The following is a 19,780-nucleotide window of genomic DNA, read 5'->3' as shown; positions in this document are numbered from 1 at the left end:
TGGTGACTCCAGGCCAGCCAGAATTCCTGAAGTGGAGCAGAGCAGGGGAATAATTCCCTTTGGGTCTGGAGAATGCCCCCAGGGCCAGCTCTCATAAAAAGTGCCCTCCAGATGTTTAGCTGCAGATGCAGAGGATCCTTGGGGCTGGTGTCTTCCAGAACCTTCAAGAGGTTCTAGGGTCCCAAGTATTTGAGTTGGAACTGCCCCCAGATCTAATCTTTGCAAAGAGTTTGGGTACAAAGGCCATCTGGGTTAATAGCTTATCATCTTTTTTCAAAAACCTGACAGCTTTTTTTTTCAGGTGAGATATTTGTATCTTCTAAATATAAGGGCCCTTGTATCTTTTAAGCAAGACTCACATTCATAACTCTCTCTTAACTTTTTTTTTAAAGGCCACGGTACTTTTATGGAAGATAAAGGGTTATGTTCATATCTCAGTGCCATTTCACACTCAATCAGGGATGAAGGATTTCAAACTGCTCACTCTGCTGTCATCTATCTCACTTCTCTGGTTTCAGGTATTTAGAAATCTTAATCTTTAGATTTCCCAAGTGTGAAATGTTTTCCTTGGTACTTTATTATTGGTGATTTATAAAAAAAAAAAAAAAAAAAAAAAAACAACCAAAAAACCCATCCATAATAACACCACATAACTAACACATTTACTTTTTCTGTAGTGCTTCTTTCAGTTTTTATCTACACTTGTAAACTATTTTTAGAGAGCTGCAGTAATAGAACATGCTCAATTTTGTATGATTTTTTACTCAACATATATGCACTTTTTCATGTGGTTTAATGTTTATAAATTTAATGGACTTATAAATAGTCTGTTGAGCTGATATACTAGAATTTATTTAAACATCTCTCTGCCCTAGATATTTACTATTTTTTCAATTTTTTCTGCAATTTATATATCAGTAGTACAGATATTTTTAAATACATGGATATTTTTGCATTTAAATTATTTTATGGCCTAAATTAATAAGAACGTGATCCTTGGACACAATGAAATTCTTTGCAGAACAGATTCACTGACTGACAGACTTTTACAAACTTATGGTTTCCAAATGAGACAGGTTGTGGGGTGGGGGGATGTACTGAGGATTTGGGATAGAAATGCTATAAAATTTGGTTGTGATGATCATTGTATGACTGTAAATGTAATAAAATTCACTGAGTAATTAAAAAAAAGAATGTGATCCTTAGGCCACTTTTATGGCATTCATTAAGTTTTGTTTTTTTTTTAACCCCCGAAAGAGTAAATCAATTTACAAAGCCACCAATTAGTACATGACTATAGCTACTTTCTCAGCATCAGGGGTTATACTTTTTCTTTATTTGTGCTCATTTACCAAGTACGAAGTGGCACTTTTTTGGGTTTTTTTGTTTTTGTTTTGTTTTTTGTTTTTGTTTTGGCTGCAGTGAGCAGTGGCTTAATGTGGGATCTCAGTTCCCAAACCAGGGCTTAAACCTGGGCTAGAGTGGTGAAAATGCCAAGTTATAACCACTAGACCACCAGGAAACTCCCAAAGTAGCCCTTCTTAATATTTTCCTTTGCATTTCTTTAATGGCTAACCAAATTAAGCATATTTGAAGTGTTGGTTTCCTGTGGTCAGATAAAGATACTACTGTATGATATCACTTATATGCAGAATCTAAGAAATAAAACAAACTAGTGAATATAACCAAAAAAAGGCTCATAAATATAGAGAATAAACTTGGTTACCCTGGGGAGGGAGGTGGGACAAGGTAGGGGATTAAGACATACAAACTACAATGTATATAATAAATAAGCTAGAAGGATATATTGTACAGCACAGGGAATGTAAGTATTTTATAACTATCAAAGGAGAATACAATCTTTAAAAATTGTGAATCACTATGCTGTATATCTGAAACTTACAATGTAGATCGACTATTCCTCAAAAAAAACCAAAACCCCAAATGTTGGTTTCCTCTTTCAGATTCTTTTAGGGCCTTAGTATGTTTCAAGGGAGCAAGTTTAGCCACTGATTTTACCATCTTTTAAACACTTGAGAGGATGAATAGGTAGGTCACAATGATGAACTTCCACTGGATTGGCTATCTCTGCCCTATGTGCCTGATACAGGGACCTGGTGCCCTGACCTGCAAGTCTCCCAAGGGATCTGGTTCACATCTACAGAACTCTTACACTTACACTCTACTTGTTCTGTTAGTTGGTTCTAGCCCCTACTTCTCATCTTTTCTTTGGCCAGGGGTGGGGGTGGGGTGGGGGGGACTGCACCTGCAGGATATGGAAGTTCCCAGGCTAGGGTCAAATTGGAGCTGTAGCTGCTAGCCTGTGCCACAGCCACAGCAAGGTCAGATCCGAGCTGCCTCTGTGATCTACACCACAGCTCATGGCAATACTGGATCCTTAACCTGCTGAGTGAGGCCAGGGATTGAACTGGCGTCCTCAAGGATCCTAGTTGGACTCATTACCGCAGAGCCGCCATAGAAACTCCATACTGTTAACTATTCTGAAAAACACACACTGTATCAAAATTTAATCTGCTAAAGAGGTTTAATCCACTTCCACAAAGATAGACATAGAGAGACTCAAATACTGCAGACTGATAGGATCTTGGGCCTTTTCTGACCAGGTCTCCCACTAGCCCCTTCCTGAACAAATCCACCTTTTACTCTCGGGGTAACTGAAGGTGGGATCTGTCAAGCAGCAAGATAAGAAGAAAATAAGGGCTTTCCAGATGTGAACCTGATCACCTGGATCCTATGTTAAAATGGCCATGACTCCCCATTCACTAATCTCCATGACAAGAAGACTAGATAGGGACAAGCTGTGACTCAAAAGCTTCAAAATTTAGAAGTTTCAAATTCAGAAGGCAAATAGTTATAGACCATTGGGGGGAAATATTTACTTATTTATTTATTTAGAGATGTACTTACCCTTTTTTTTTTCTTTCTTTTTTTTTAGGGCTGCACCTCCAGCATATGGAAGTTCCCAGGCTAGGGGGTCTAATCAGAGCTTCAGGTGCTGGCCTACTTCACAGCAACAGCAACATGGGATCTGAGCAGTGTCTTCGACCTACACTGCAGCTCACAGCAATGCTGGATCCCTGACCCACTGAGCAAGGCCAGGGATCGAACCCACCTCTTCACGGATAACTGCTGCACCACAACGGGAACTCCTGACTTATCCTTTTTTTGATTAAATAGCAGTTTTATTTTTCTCAACTATGTGTTACCAAAAGAAGTTACCACATAAATGTATTTTTTATGCTTTCAATAGCTACTAGCTATTCTTTTTTTTAATTAAAGTATAGTTGATTTATGATGTACCAACTTCTGCTGTACAGCAAAGTGATCCAGTCATACATACATACATATATATATGTGTATACACACACTCATACATACACACACACTCTTTTTCTCATATTATCTTCCATCATGTTCTGTCACAAGAGATTGGGTATAGTTTCCTGTGTTATACAGTAGGATCTCATTATTTTTCTATTTTAAATGTAATAGTTTGCATCTACTAACTCCAAACTCCCAGTCCATCCCACTCCCTTCTCCCTCCTCCTTGGCAAGCACAAATCTGTTCTCTATGTCTGTGAGTCTGTTTCTATTCTGTAGATAGGTTCATTTGGCCATAGTTTAGATTCCACATATAAGTGACACCATAGGTATTTGTCTTTCTTTCTGACTTCACTTAGTATGAGAATCTCTAGTTGCACCCATGTTGCTGCAAGTGGCATTATTTCTTTCTTTTTTATGGCTGAATAGTATTCCATCACATATATATTTATCACATCTTTTTTTGTCCTTTTTTTTTTTTTTAAGGGCTGCACCCACGGCATATGGAAGTTGCTGGGCTAGGGGTTGAATTGGAGCTGCAGCTGCTGGCCTATGCTACAGCCACAGCACCATGGGATCTGAGTTGCACATGCTACCTACACCATGGCTCACCACAATGCCAGATCATTAACCCACTGAGCAAGGCCAGGGATCAAACTTACATCCTCATGGATACTAGTCGGGTTCATTATCACTGAGCCACGAGAGGAACTCCTGTACCACATCTTCTTAACATGTTCATCTGCTGATGGATATTTAGATTGTTGCCATGTCTTGGCTATTGTGAATAGTGCTACAGTGAACATAGGGATGCACGTATCTTTTTGAATTGTAGTTCTTTTGTGCATCTATGCCCAGGAGTGGGATTGCTAGATCATATGGTAGTTCTATATTCAGTTTTCTGGGGAGCATTCATACTGTTTTCCATTATGATTATACCAATTTACATTCCCACAATCAAGATAGGAGGGCTCATTTTTCTCCACATCCTCTCTGGCATTTGTTATTTGTAGACTTATTAATGATGGCCATTCAGACTGGTGTGAGGTGGGATCTCATTACAGTCATTTTTTCTTTTTAGGACCACACCTGTTGCATATGGAATTTCCTAAACTAGGAGTCAAATCAGAGCTGCAGCTGGAGTTTACACCACAGCCACGGCAATGCCAGATCTGAGCTGCATCTGCAACCTATGCCACAGCTTGTGGCAAAGACTGATCTTTTTTTTTTTTTTGTCTTTTTGCTATTTCTTTGGGCTGCTCCCACGGCATATGGAGGTTCCCAGGCTAGGGGTCTAATCGGAGCTGTAGCCACCGGCCTACACCAGAGCCACAGCAACGCAGGATCCGAGCCGCGTCTGCAACCCACACCACAGCTCACGGCAACGCCGGATCGTTAACCCACTGAGCAAGGGCAGGGATCGAACCCGCAACCTCATGGTTCCTAGTCGGATTCACTAACCACTGCGCCACAACGGGAACTCCCACAAAGACGGATCTTTAACTCACTGATCAAGGCCAGGGATGGATTCCGCATCCTCATAGATACTAGTCAGGCTCTTAATATGCTGAGCCACAATGGGAACTCCCTCATTGCGGTTTTGATTTACATTTCTCTAATAAGGAAATACTTAAATTATGAATCTATGAGTCTTTTATCCAATAGTCCACATAAAACCCCCCCTCAAACTCTAGCCAACATTTTCCCTTTACAAACTTGTCTTCTGAAGCCCCATGTTAAACCATACCAACACTGGAAGTATTCTCATATCAATAAGGACTATCAATAAGACCAGCATATCCTAGTGGAAAAAAGAAGAACCGAAATCACACAGACCTGTGCTCCTGTATTTTCTAGCTATACGATCTCAGAAGTCATTGCTCTTAACCTCTCTAAGCCTCTGCTTCCTCTTTTGCTAAAATAGCTCACTTGTAGGGTATGGTGATGACTAAGGAGTATGTACCCAAAATGTTTAGATTCACATAATAAAGCTCAATAGATGACGGGTTCTTTAAAAAAAAAAAAAAAAAAAAGGCAACTCCTACCACTACCACCCCTACTATCAATATATCACCTTCAGAGGAAATACTTAGTCTGAAAATTCAGAATGAGAAATGAACAAATGGAATCTGTTGAAATTTTGAGGACAGAAAAATGGAGTCAGAGAATGACAGACAGCCACACTCAGTGCATCTCTACCCATGGTTTGCAGGTGTCTTACTGTGGGGGCTCAGCGCCTCCAGCAAGCCCACTGCCCTCCCTCTGCATCTTCTCCATGCTGCGGAGATATGTGCCAGGAGTCAGCTCACCTGCTGCATGAACTCACTTCAATGCCAAACTCACTTCAATCCCCTGAGCAGTGACACACCTGGCTCTGTCCACTGATGAGCACTTCCTCTGCAAAGTGTACCTTCACGGGGTTGGTCTTCAGCCTTGCTCTCTTCTCCTCCGTCAGGAAGGAGGACTTGGGGACTCCCTGCAAAACAGAAACGTGGCACACTTTAGAACAGGCCTTTCATGTAAGCCATGCACATCTCATTTCTTAAAAACAAAAGCAAAAACTGATAGCTGTTGAGAATTCCATCAAAACTCACAGAGAAGTACGGCATCCCATTAAACATCTCTTTCCCTAAAATTTAGGGATCTCAACTCAATGTTCATACATGTCTGAGAAGAACTGAAGATTTGATACTATAGCCAAAGGCTATGGCATGATGAAGACAAAGTGACCCTGGCGTGTAAGCAAGGAGACTTGAATTCCAACCCAAGTCCTGCGATTTAACACTTGTGAGAACTACTTCAAATACAAACTATTACGGAAGAAAACAAGTTGTGTGTCTGTGTGTGTATGTAGCTATCTTCTTCTTCTTCTTTTTTTTTTTTTTTGGTCTTTTTGCCATTTCCTGGGCTGCTCCCACAGCATATGGGGGTTCCCACACTAGGGGTCGAATCAGAGCCGTAGCCACCGGCCCACGCCAGAGCCACAGCAACTCAGGATCCAAGCTGCATCTGCAACCTACACCTCAGCTCATGGCAACGCCGGATCGTTAACCCACTGAGCAAGGCCAGGGATCGAACCCGCAACCTCATGGTTCCTAGTCAGATTCCTTAACCACTGAGCCATGATGGCAACTCCCCATAGCTATCTTTGGCCTTCAGTCTTCTCTTCTGCACTATACAGGAGTTGGACCAGAACATTGTCAGGGCTTTCTGAAGCTCTGAGCCCTGTGATTTACCCTTGGCACTTCTTTGCTCTTCTCATCTTTTGGGTGGTACCCTTTTTTCCCAGAGGTAAAAAGAGTCATCACAGGTTGATATGAGCCTGTGGTGAAGCTTTTGGCCTACACCATATCAGACTAAATTGTGATACTTAATGAATAGCAACTTGCAAGATCTAGACTAACAGGATGTGATCTTGCTGGAGGAAATCCTGATATGCTGTCTCCCAGCCTGGCATGTTGTTTCCTTGGTCTGGATAGTCCTTGAGGTCCACCTCTAGAAGGTTTACATGTGTAAGAGCCCCAAGATGGAGTTTGGAGCCACATTCTGTGTAGCTGAAGGAAGAGATACACAACAGCAAGAGGGAAACTGCTAAACTAATGCCATTGATTCAGATAGCAACAGGCCAAGGTCACAAAGTACATGAAGTAAGTAAGTGACCTTGAAACTTGAACACAAGAAAGACAAATGTGATCTTGCGGGTAACTTGAACCTTGGTCATGACTGTGATTCAGTATCTCAAATACATAATTTGCTTTAAAACTTTTTTGAGTGATTTTTTTTTCATTATAGCCAGTTTACAGTGTTCTGTCAATTTTCTACTACACAGCAAGGTGACCCAGTCACACATACATGTACACATTCTATTTTCTCACATTATCATGCTCCATCGTAAGTGACTAAATATAGTTCCCAGTGCTACACAGCAGGATCTCATTGCTTATCCATTCCAAATACACTAGTTTGCATCTATTAACCCCAACTTCCCAATCCATCCCACTCCCTCCCCCTTGGCAACCACAAGTCTGTTCTCCAAGTCCATGAGTTTCTTTTCTGTGGAAAGGTTCTTTTGTGCCATATATTAGATTCCAGATATAAGTGATATCATATGGTATTTGTCTTTCTCTTTCTGACTTACTTCACTTAGTATGAGTCTCTAGTTCCATCCATGTTGCTGTAAATGGCATTATTTTGTTCTTTTTATGGCTGAGTAGTATTCCATTGTATATATATACCACATCTTCTTAATCCATTCATCTGTCGATGGACATTTAGGTTGTTTCCAGGTCTTGGCTATTGTGAATAGTGCTGCAATGAACATGCGGGTGCATGTGTCTTTTTCAAGGGGAGTTTTGTCTGGATATATGCCCAAGAGTGGGGTTGCTGGGTCATATGGTAGTTCTATATATATATATAGTTTTCTAAGGTACCTCCATACTGTTTTCCGTAGTGGTTGTACCAATTTACATTCCCAGCAACAGTGTAGGAGGGTTCCCTTTTCTCCACACCCTCTCCAGCATTTGTTATTTGTGGACTTATTAATGATGGCCATTCTGACTGGTGTGAGGTGGTACCTCATAGTAGTTTTGACTTGCATTTCTCTAATAATCAGTGATGTTGAGCATTTTTTCATGTGATTCTTAGCCATCTGTATGTCTTCTTTGGAGAAATGTCTATTCAGATCTTTTGCCCATTTTTCCATTGGGTTGTTGGCTTTTTTGCTGTTGTGTTGTATAAGTTGTTTATATATTTTAGAGATTAAACCCTTGTCAGTTGCATCATTTGAAACTATTCTCTCCCATTCTGTAAGTTGTCTTTTTGTTTTTTTTATGGTTTACTTTGCTGTGCAAAAGCTTGTCAGTTTGATTAGGTCCCATTGGTTCATTTTTGCTTTTATTTCTGTTGCCTTGGGAGACTGACCAAGGGGAGAAAACATTTGTAAGGTTGATGTCAGAGAATGTTTTGCTTATGTTCTCTTCTAGGAGTTGGATGGTGTCTTGTCTTATATTTAAGTCCTTAAGCCATTTTGAGTTTATTTTTGTGCATGGTGTGAGGGTCTGTCCCAGTTTCATTGGTTTACATGTAGCTGTCCAGTTTTCCCAGCACCACTTGCTGAAAAGACTGTTTTTTTCCCCCCATTTTATATTTTTGCCTCCTTTGTTGAAGATTAATTGACCATAGGTGTCTGGGTTTATTTCTGGGTTCTCTATTCTGTTCCATTGGTCTGTCTGTCTGTTTTGGTACCAGTAACACACTGTCTGATGACTGTGGCTTTGTAATATTGCCTGAAGTCTGGGAGAATCATGCCTCCTGCTTGGTTTTTTGTTCCTCAGGATTGCTTTGGCAATTCTCGATCTTTTGTGATTCCATGTAAATTTTTGGATTGTTTGTTCTAGTTCTGTGAAAAATGTCATGGGTAATTTGGGAGGGATTGCATGGACTCTGTAGATTGCTTTGGGTATTAGGCCATTTTACAATATTAATTTTTCCAACCCAAGAGCATGGAATATCTTTCCATTTCTTTGCATCCTCTTTAATTTCCTTGATTAATGTTTTATAGTTCTCAGCATATAAGTCTTTCATATCCTAGGTCAGGTTTATTACCAGGTATTTGATTTTTTGGGGGTGCAATTTTAAAAGTATTATATTTTCAACAAGTGCTGGAGGGGCTGTGGAGAAAAGGGAACCCTCCTGCACTGCTGGTGGGAATGTAAACTGGTACAGCCACTATGGAGAACAGTTTGGAGATACCTTAGAAATCTATACATAGAACTTCCATATGACCCCGCAATCCCACTCTTGGGCATCTATTCAGACAAAACTCTACTTAAAAGAGACACATGCACCCGCATGTTCATTGCAGCACTATTCACAATAGCCAAGACATGGAAACAACCCAAATGTCCATTGACAGATGATTGGATTCGGAAGATATGGTATATATACACAATGGAATACTATTCAGCCATAAAAAAAAGAATGACATAATGCCATTTACAGCAACATGGATGGAACTAGAGAATCTCATACTGAGTGAAATGAGTCAGAAAGACAAAGACAAATACCATATGATATCACTTATAACTGGAATCTAATATCCAGCACAAATGAACATCTCCTCAGAAAAGAAAATCATGGACTTGGAGAAGAGACTTGTGGCTGCCTGATGGGAGGGGGAGGGAGTGGGAGGGATCAGGAGCTTGGGCTTATCAGACACAACTTAGAATAGATTTACAAGGAGATCCTGCTGAATAGCATTGAGAACTTTGTCTAGATACTCATGTTGCAACAGAAGAAAGGCTGGGGGAAAAATGTAATTGTAATGTATACATGTAAGGATAACCTGACCCCCTTGCTGTACAGTGGGAAAATAAAAAATAAATAAATAAATAAAAGTATTATATTTTCGTATTCCTTTTCTAATATTTCATTGTTAGTATACAGAAATGCGACTGATTTCTGAATGTTAATCTTATATCCTGCTGCTATGCTGAATTTGTTGATCAGTTCAAGTAGTTTCGGGGTTGAGTCCTTAGGGTTTTCTATATGTAGTATCATGTCATCTGCATACAGTGACAGTTTTACCTCTTCTCTTTCAATTTGGATGCTTTTTATTTCTTTTGTTTGTCTGATGCTGTGGCTAGGACTTCCAATACTATGTTGAATAAAAGTGGTGAGAGTGGGCATCCTTGTCTTGTTCCAGATTTTAGTGGAAAGGGTTTCAGCTTTTCTCCATTGAGTATTATATATGCTGTGGGTTTGTCATAAATGGCTTTTCCTATGTTATATTCCCTCTATACCCACTTTGGTAAGAGTTTTTATCATGAATGGATGTTGGATTTTGTCAAATGCTTTTTCTGCATCTATTGAGATGATGAAGTAGTTTTTGACTTCTGTTAATGTGGTGTATGAGGTTGATTGATTTGTATATGTTGAACCATCCTTGTGAACCTGGGATGAATCCCACTTAGTTGTGGTGTATGATCTTCTTTATATGTTGTTGGATTCAGTTAGCTAAAATTTTGTTGAGAATTTTTGCATCTATATTCTTCAAAGATTTTGGCCTATAGTTTTCTTTTTTGGTAGTATCTTTGGTTTTGGTATTAGGGTGATGGTGGCATCATAGAATATCTTTAGGAGTGTTCCTTCTCCTTCAACCTTTTGGAAAAGTTTAAGGAGGATGGGTACAAGTTCCTCGTTGTATGTTTGGTAGAATTCTCCTGTGAAGCCATCTGGTCCTGGACTTTTATTTGTAGGGAATGTTTTTATAACATATTCAATTTAATTTCTAGTCATCAGTCTATTCAGTTGATCTATTTCTTCTTGATTCAGTTTTGGCAGGTTGTAAGTCTCTAGAGAGTTATCCATTTCTCCTAAGTTGTCAAATTTGTTAGCATACAACATACAAATTGTTCATAGTATTCTCTTATGGTTTTTTTGTATTCCTGCATTATCCATTGTGATTTCTCTTTTTTCATTTCTTATTTTATTTGTGTTTTTTCTCTACTCTTCTTGGTGAGTCTGGCCAGAGGTGTGTCGATTTTGTTCACCTTTTCAAAGAACCAGCTTTTGGTTTTAGATTTTTTTCTATTGTTTTTTTAATCGCTATTGATTTCCTCTCTGATCTTTATGATTTCCTTTCTTCTGCTGACTTTACGTTTTGTTAGTGCTTTAAAAAATTTTAATAGAAGGAAAGGGGAAATAGCAATGTTCCCAGAGAGGAGGTAACCTGTGCGGTAATCCCTCCACTGGAGAAATTACATAACCTCAATTTGCTTTCTTCTTCAAGCAGGATGGTTTTCCAACCAGAAGAGATAGAAGGAATAAGGCAAAGAAAAAGCAACAACATAAAATTAGTGATGAGGAGTTCTGTTGTGGCTCAGCAATAACAAACCCGACTAGTGTCCATAAGGACATGAGTTTAATCCCTGGTCTAGCTCAGTGGGTTAAGGATTTGGTGTTGCCATGAGCTGTGGTGTAGGCCAGCAGCTACAGCTCCAATTCAACCCCTTGCCTGAGAAATTCCCTATGCTGCAGGTATGGCCCTAAAAAGACAAAAAAAATTTTTTTTAATTAATGACAAGAATATCACTTTGAATGAGTTCAAGGCTCTTATATAAGTAAATCATGGGTATTGGATGGACTTAGTATATATGGAAGTCTTGGCATCACCCACAGAACAGAGAATGGAAGAAATATTAGGAGATTAAAGATGAATTAGTATAAGTTTCCAGAGAATGAATATGGAAGATTCAGGAAAGCACATATTGGTAAGCTTGTCAGTAATTCTTCACAAATACCAAGACAGGATATAGTTAGAAAGCTTTCAGACACGGATAACTAATAACAAATATGCAGTTACAAGAACAAGTCAGAGCCAACCAAGTTCATTTTTCTTTTGAAAATCAGTTCCAGCTTGATAGGTCAGGGTCCTGTGCATATAGCGGTATTCCTTCATTCATACAAAGTATATGATCAGGTCTCCTCTAACTCCCCCCTGTGGATAAGGCTGGATACAGAATTATTAGGCGGATTCAAAACTAGTTGACTTATACTCAAAATCGTCTTGATTTCCAACTAAGCAGCTCAGGCTCTCTTTGGCTCAATCCTCATCAATGATGTTGAGCAATGCCTTGGATGAGGTTCCAAACTCCTAAATGACATGGAGCAACAAGGTGTCATCAGATCTCAGGCAGCAGAAATTTGGGATAAAGGTAAAGGAACTGAGAATCTAAAAGAGATAGATAGGAAACTTGAGGACTAGGGAAACTATGCATCAGAAGCCAAGAAATCACTAAAAACAAACATAAGCGGGTACAGGGGAGCAGGCTGTCAGGAGCTGGAGGAAGAGTAAAACAAGGGGTCAAAGCAACAGGTATAATTATGGCCACCCTAAGGACTCAAAGGAGTGAGCAATCAGTGGCAGAACAGAGAAGACGCAGAGAGAAAAGGAATCTGTGGAGGCAACTGATATTGTCTCTCACTCTAAAGAAAAGAATCCTGCAACAGTTAGGCCCCAAACTGGAACCAGGATAAAGAAAATCAACCGGCTGAGTACTGGAGGAAGTGAGGGAGACTGGAGAAGAGATGGTACCCTGACAGAAAGGGAGAATGACTACAGCCGAGGACCATACATACAAAAATCCCTTCAGTCCCCCAATTCCTTGGCTGTAAAATCTCAGCATGCCAGAACACTGAGCCAAAGCAAAGCAATTTGACAGAAATTAATGTGAAGTGTGGCATTGAGAATCAAAACTATCAACTGTACAAGCATGGGATGAGGGATGGGGAGTTGGCTTAAAAACTATTAATTAAAAAACCCAGCTCAGATTTTGACCAACCACAAGTTCTACCCAAGCCAAAAGCATGACTGGGCTGCGAAATGTTAACCCAATCCTGGGCTTCACCAATGTTTTTAGTGTGTCATGGAAGTGTCCCCTCCATTCCCTGTGGTGCTCACACTGGTTGATCACACTGGTTGTTGCACTGTCCTTCCTCCCACTCCCTATATGCTTGGAAATTCTTCCTGAAACTTATGACCAGTTAGACACCCATCCAGACTGCTGACATTTTTATAGTTTGTATTCCTTTCTCAGTGCCACCATTTGGAAAGGTCACCAAGAAGCTGGACTCTGTCTAGAAAGTTATCAGAGACGTGAGAATTCAGAGACATACATCATATGATGAAAATTGAAAGAATAGTGTTTAGCCTGGAGAAGAGAAAGCCAGTTACACTTCCAAATCTTGGAAGAGCTATTTCATACAAGGCAGATTGGTCGGAACTAGGACCAGTCAGTGACAGTCACAGGGAAGAAGGGCCTCTGCTGTGTTTGGAACCATCCAACCATGAAACTAGCTGCTTTGAGAAAGAGTATGCTCTCTGCCATGGAGACACCCTCTCCACAGGCCCCACCATGGCTCCTACAATTTTATACTGAATGTCAGCTTTGTTACATGTCCCTTGGCATCTAAAACATTATAAATCACTCACTTGCACCACCTAATATTAAAAAGAGACAATTTAAAGGATATGAGCTACCCATTTTTCTAGGATATCTAAACTCTCCCTGGGTTCTAAATTAATTCATCAGAAAGCAACAGGCCAGAGCTGATAAAGAAAACTGTGCATGTTTTTACTGAACTAAGAATGAATGCTTAAAAGGGCAACGAAAGAGACAAGTTGGAAAACATTTCTATACCACCCAGCTTGGACTGGTCAATGTCATCATATGAAGACATCAGGGTTTAAGGAGGGAGAAACAGAATAAAACTAATGAGTGTGGGCTCTGGAGTTTAACTATCTAGGAAAAAAACCCAGTTCTACTGATGTTTTGCATATGAGACTGGGTGTGTAAGGCAACAGAGCCCTCATCTGCAAAAGGGGGATAACCAATGTATCTACTTTAGAGCATTCGCTTTTGGCACAAATTAAATGACATTAAATATTAGTATTGATATTATTATAAATAATTAATAGAAATACAGATCCATACAATTAAAATAAAACATATTTAATCATAAAATCCTATGGCCTGGAGAAACAGTAATTAATATTCCCACTTTGGATTTTGCAATTCCTACTCAACTGCAGGTCACTTGAAGATTCTTAAGAATCCACTCTGACAAAATGAGCATTCTTGTTAAAGCAAAATGTACATGATCATTTGTCATATGATCATATAACTTCTGCTGAGAGGCCCGAGGGGGCTAGACAATATTCAGGGCATTTCTCAGGAGGCCGTCAATTGGGCTGATACCAGTGTTCCTGCAGGACCTCCAGAGCACAGAATTCATACTCCACTCTTCTTGGGAATCTTATAAGAATCTCAGGAGTGGTACTGGAACATGTTAATTTTCCTCTCTCTGTACTTTGTGTTTTTTTTCATTTCTCCTTACTTAACAAGTTCTACCTTTTGCTTTCATTTCTTGGAAATAGAGTAGGCAAAGAACTACCTAATTCAGATTATGTTCTCCATTGAGATGATAATCAGCTAAATGAAAGACTCTCTCAACTCCTGCATGATTATTTATAGCAATTAGCTGTCAGTATAATGTGTTTTATATACTGGTTGCAAATTGTTTCATAGGCAAATTCTATTCAGAATTGAAAAATCTCCATTTATCTGTGCATAAAACACTTGGTCTGTCATATTTAGAGCAAACATCCTAACCCTATTTAGGTGGGGTTTTTTTTTCCTATTCTTTTTTTTTTTTTTTTTTTTTTTTCGGCTGCACCTGTGCCATGTGGAAGTTCCAGGGCCAGTGACTGAACCCATGACATAATGGTGACCTGAGCCACTGCAGTGCCAATGCCAGATCCTTAATCTGCTGAGCTACCAAGGAACTCCTCCTATTCTATTTCTAAGAAATAAAGAAAAAGATAATGCTTGTCAGATAAGGAAAGGAGACAGCAATTTCTTTGCTTTTTAGTGTTGTGAAGTTTTGGGGCCACAGAAATTTAATTTTTTCACATAATCAAATAGCTATTCCTTCCACTCCCTATATGTTTAGAAATCCCTTCTGCAACTTATGACCAAACATACACTCACCCGTATATATTACGGATATTTCTTATGGTTTGTTGTTTTATATTTAATCCTTTAACATTAAATGGTGTCAGATGAGGCTTTATTTTTTCCAAATGCTTAAAGAAATATCATAACATGGAAGTTCCCATCGTGGCTCAGTGGAAATGAACACCACCGGTATCCATGAGGATGTGGGTTCAAAACCTGGCCTTGCTCAGTGGGCACTTCTATGTGCCACAGGTGTAGCCCTAAAAAGCGAAAGAAAAAGAAAGGAAGGAAGGAAGGAAGGAAGGAAGAGGAAGAAAGAGAAAGGTCATAGTATGATTTCTTAAATAATCATCTATTCTCCTACTGATTTGAGATGCCATATTTATCACATACAGAATTCTTCATGCCAGTATCTATTCTTGGACTTTTTATTTGATTACACTGATATGTCTAACATTTCATCAATATCACGTATTTTAATTATTGTGGTTTTATTAGTTTTAAAATCTAGTACATCAAGGTCATCCTCATCGGTCTTTTTAAAAAAATCTGTTCTTTTTCTTTTTTCTTTTTGTTGGCTTTTTAGGGCTGCACTTGAGGCATATGGAAATTCCCAGGCAAGGGGTCAAATTGGAGCTGCAGCTGTTGCCTACAACACAGCCACAGAAACCCTGGATCCAAGTTGCATCTGCAACCTACACCATAGCTCATGACAGTGCCAAATCCTTAACCCACTGACTGAGGCCAGGGATCGAACCCACGTCCTTATGGATACTGGTCAGGTTCTCTACCACTGAGCCACAGTGGGAACTCCTAAAAAAGACTTTTTTATTTTATTTATTAATGATTTTTTCTATTATAGTTGATTTACAGTGGTTCTGTCAATTTCTACTATACAGCAAAGTGACCTAATCATACATACATACCTTCTTAAAAAGAAAGATTTTCTGAATAAAACTCACCTTCACATACTTTGTCAAGATCCAAATAAAAGCCCCATAGGAAGTTTGAATTTACATTAAGCATGTACATTAATACGAGAAACCCTGATATATTAATAATGGTCTCCCGATTAAGGAACACAGTATGTATCTCCATCTACATTAAAGAAAAAAAAAATTTTTTTTTGTCTTTTTGTTGTTTTAGGGCCACACTGGCGGCACATGGAGGTTCCCAGGCTAGGGATCTAATGGGAGCTGTAGCTGCCAGCCTATGCCATACCCCCAGCAACGCAGGATCTGAGCCTTGTCTGCAACCTACACACCACAGCTCACGGCAACACCAGATCCTTAACCCACTGAGCAAGGCCAGGGATCGAACCTGCAACCTCATGGTTCCTAGTTGGATTCATTTCCGCTGTACCATGACGGGAACTCCTACATTAAAGACATTTTTCACCACCTTCGGTATTATTCTAGTTCCCTTCACACAGGGCCCACACATTTCTTTTCCTATAGTTCTCCTATTTAAAAATTTTTTTCCTGTAAAGAATTAGCTCTTGGATTTATTTATCAACTTTGCAATTTTTTCTGTTTTACAAAGCATCATTTAGATTTAAATGTTTATAATTTTCTTTATTTTGCTTTGTGTTTGTTTTACTAGTCTTTTCTTCCTACTTCTTGCACTGGATATTTACTTGACCTATTTTCTTATTAAATAACAAAATCACTTTTCAGGCTATAAATTTCATTCTGAATATAGTTTCAACTGTATACAATAAGTTATAAGAAGTAGAGTTCTAAATTTTAATTATTTTCTAGCTAGTCCATAATGGTAATTTTTGCTTTTCCATTTGACTCTGTCTTTACTTAGGAGATTACATTTTTATTTCAAATGGATGGGTGGTTTTAATTAAGTTTTTGATAGTTATCAATTTGTATTTTATCATAGTCTAGAAAAGAGACTTAAACTTTTTGCTTATTTGGGGAATTTATTGAGATTTTTGTTTGTTTGTTTCTGGTAACCTGGTATGTGGTCAATGAGAGTAAATTATTAAATACAAATTCTCCATGTCCCTATTTATATTTTTAACTATTTGTGGCCAAGGCTAAGATGTACTAAAGACTCTCAAAATGAGAATTTTCTGTCAAATTTTCCTCCATGGTAGTTTTCTCTTACACTTTGATTATATATATTCCTCTGTGTCATATATAAAGAACTCGTAGGCCTGCAGTGGTCTAGGATGGCTGCTGCCTCCCAGTGTATCATCTGTGCCACATTTTGCCTGTGGTGATCCTCACAGCTGATAAGACAACGTTCACACATCTCACTGGGTCCTCGTAATAACCCATTAGATAGACAAAGCAGTTATTGCCATCATCTTATTTTATAAAAGTCAAAACTGAAACTAAATGACTTCTCCACAGTGATACCACTCAGATCTGTCTTGAAACTCCTAGTTTTGTACCCTTGTCATCTCAGTCTGCATAATCACACATCTGTCTCCTTAGCGGGACCATAAGTTCCTGAAGCCTGGACCCATACCTGTTTCCTCTGTAACACCAGCACATAGGTGGCCTTCAGGTAGTACTGACCACCTGGCAACTGTCCCTCATGCCCTTTGCCTTCCCCATTTATTCCACAAGGGATTTTCTGCTGGGTACATGGTCTTGGGGCCAAGAAGGGTGAAACTTACATATAGGAAATAGAAAGAGACTTACTGATGTGCAGCGAACAACTGTGATTGAAAGAGAATCTTCAGCTTCCCTGAAAAAATAAAGACAAAAAAACCTCATCATTTTGGGTGATATACGTGTGCGTGTGTGTGTGTGTTTGTTAGTGTCAAAAAGATGGGCAGAATTACAAAGCAGCCTCTTTGGTCCAGCAAAATTGAGAAGGACGTCGAGAAAGCACTCATCTGTGAAAGAACTTAAGCTATTCCAGAATGTCTCAGCTACCTTGAAAAAAATCTTCAGATACATGCCTTTATCATTTGGTCCAAACCTACAGCCACTAATTAAGTCACTTAGCCTTCATTTAACCTATATGATGGAAATCTCAGCCAGTTGCTATGAACGCTAGTTAGTTTTATGTCCAAAAGAAGTTTTTCAAAAGAGAAAACAGCCATAACACAGATAACTTAGGCTGCTATTTCAGAAAACTCAGGCTAAACATTCACCAAATAGAATAAATGAATGTGGATAACATTTATCAGACAAAAGCCAACCAGTTTGTGATGTTTGGGTACACAAAGTCAGTGAAATGAGCCCAACCATGTAATCAAATACTAGACATTTTTGTTTTGTTATTACCTCTTAGATTCCCCAAATGATCAAATCAACCCTATAAGTGCCACATTTCCACTTTGTATTGGAAGGCTGAAAAATCGATTCATAGTTTCCTTTTTCTTTGTCACTGCTACATAGAGAAGCTGTTTGCAAAATAATTTCATTTGACTTCTTGCAATATGAACATTTAGGCCACCTGCTGCCAGGATGTCACTTCCTCAAATAGATAAACTCAACCCAAGGTTTCTAAGTATCTGGGGATTGCCTCATCTTTTTTATATAAAACGGGCCTTTTCCAAGAGAATTCACAACAAATTAACATCCAAGTGCCTTCAAAAGAACAGTTTGGCCTCACAGATAATTGGCGCAATTAGAGACATTTTGTTGGGTTTTTGGTTTGCTTATTTTTTTCCTTTTATAGATGGCAATGACACTGGGAACTAAGCTTAAAAAAAAAAAAAAAAAAAAAAAAAGCAGCAGGAAGGAGTCCGGGGATTCCCAGGAGTTCAACAGTGCAGATGCGAGGCAGATACCAGGTCACATCCCTGCTCACCCCTCCAGGAGGAGAATAACCTCTGAACTTGCTACGTCAGCACCAAGACCCTCTATCATCTGGGCCTCAGTGTCCAGAACTTTTCTCTAGGCATCCAGGGCCTCAGACAAACTGAACTGCCCATGCCCCCTATTCTCCACCCAGTCCTTATCACACTGCCTGGATTGCCCTTCACCTCCGTCTTTTTTTTTTTTTTTTTTTTTGTCCATTATAATGATTTTTATTTTTTCCATTCTAGCTGGTTTACAGTGTTCTGTCAATTTTCTACTGTACAGCAAGGTGACCCAGTTACACATACACGTATGCACTCTTTTTTTCTCGCATTATCAAGCTCCATCATAAGGGACTAGATAGAGTTCCCAGTGCCATACAACAGGATCTCATTGCTTGTCCATGCCAAAGGCAATAGTCTGCATCTATTAACCCCAACTTCCCAATCCATCCCTCTCCCTCCCTCTCCCCCTCCCCCTCGGCAACCACAAGTCTGTTCTTCATGTCCATGATGTCACCCCTGGCTTTGAGGGCCAAGTTCTACCTGGCATTAGAGGTACAGCTGAAATTCTCCTGGACTCTTCTCTGGTTTATCAACCCACAACCCCACAGGTTAGAGGAATCTCTCTGTTTACGGCCTCTCCCCCCTGCTCCTCTTGATGGACCAACCTCCTTCAATCTTAGTGGGCTACACATGAGTCGCATCTGCAGTACCGGCCTGTAAGTGCCTGGGGAGTGGAGTCCCTTTGTCCCACAGGATTCCTTGCCTAGAAAAGGTGCTTCTGTGAATAGATCCGGGTTCAATGTTACCTAAACACCCAAATTCTGGTCTACTGCTTTAAACCATAAATATTTTGTTAATTAGAGTTTGATCTAGCCTGGCAGAGATACAAGTAGTAGTGAAAAGTCAAAACCCATATGTTGGAATGGATCATCTTTGAGAAAACTGCCCAATAACTGGGAAAGCAAACTTCATGATTTCCATAACCATGTTTTATTTTTTATTTTTGCTTTCTTTCTTTCTTTTTTTTTTTTTTTTTTTTGAGGGCTGTACCTGCAGCATATGGAGGTTCCCTGGCTAAGGGTCGAATTGGAGCTACAGCCGTCAGCCTACACCACAGCCACAGCAACGCCAGATCTGAGCCGAGTCT

General features: G+C 39.5%; 1 protein-coding gene across 8 annotated transcripts in view; it reads right to left on the bottom strand.

Annotated features, from left to right (window-relative positions):
- The window catches only part of FRMPD1 (FERM and PDZ domain containing 1), a 140,404-nt gene that overhangs the window by 20,974 nt on the left and 99,650 nt on the right, over positions 1 to 19,780 (bottom strand). For all 8 annotated transcript variants that reach the window (XM_021066183.1, XM_021066180.1, XM_005660252.3 and 5 more), the window contains 2 exons: positions 17,519 to 17,564; positions 5,711 to 5,818 (listed from right to left, as the gene is read on the bottom strand). In XM_021066183.1, coding sequence (XP_020921842.1) covers positions 5,711 to 5,818; positions 17,519 to 17,564 — 154 coding nt within the window. The remainder of the gene's footprint in view (positions 1 to 5,710; positions 5,819 to 17,518; positions 17,565 to 19,780) is intronic.

Source organism: Sus scrofa, chromosome 1, assembly GCF_000003025.6.
Source record: "Sus scrofa isolate TJ Tabasco breed Duroc chromosome 1, Sscrofa11.1, whole genome shotgun sequence".
Classification (NCBI taxonomy): domain Eukaryota; kingdom Metazoa; phylum Chordata; class Mammalia; order Artiodactyla; family Suidae; genus Sus; species Sus scrofa.
Note: the sequence above shows the minus strand (reverse complement) of the source record. Positions and strands in the feature narration are given on the sequence as shown.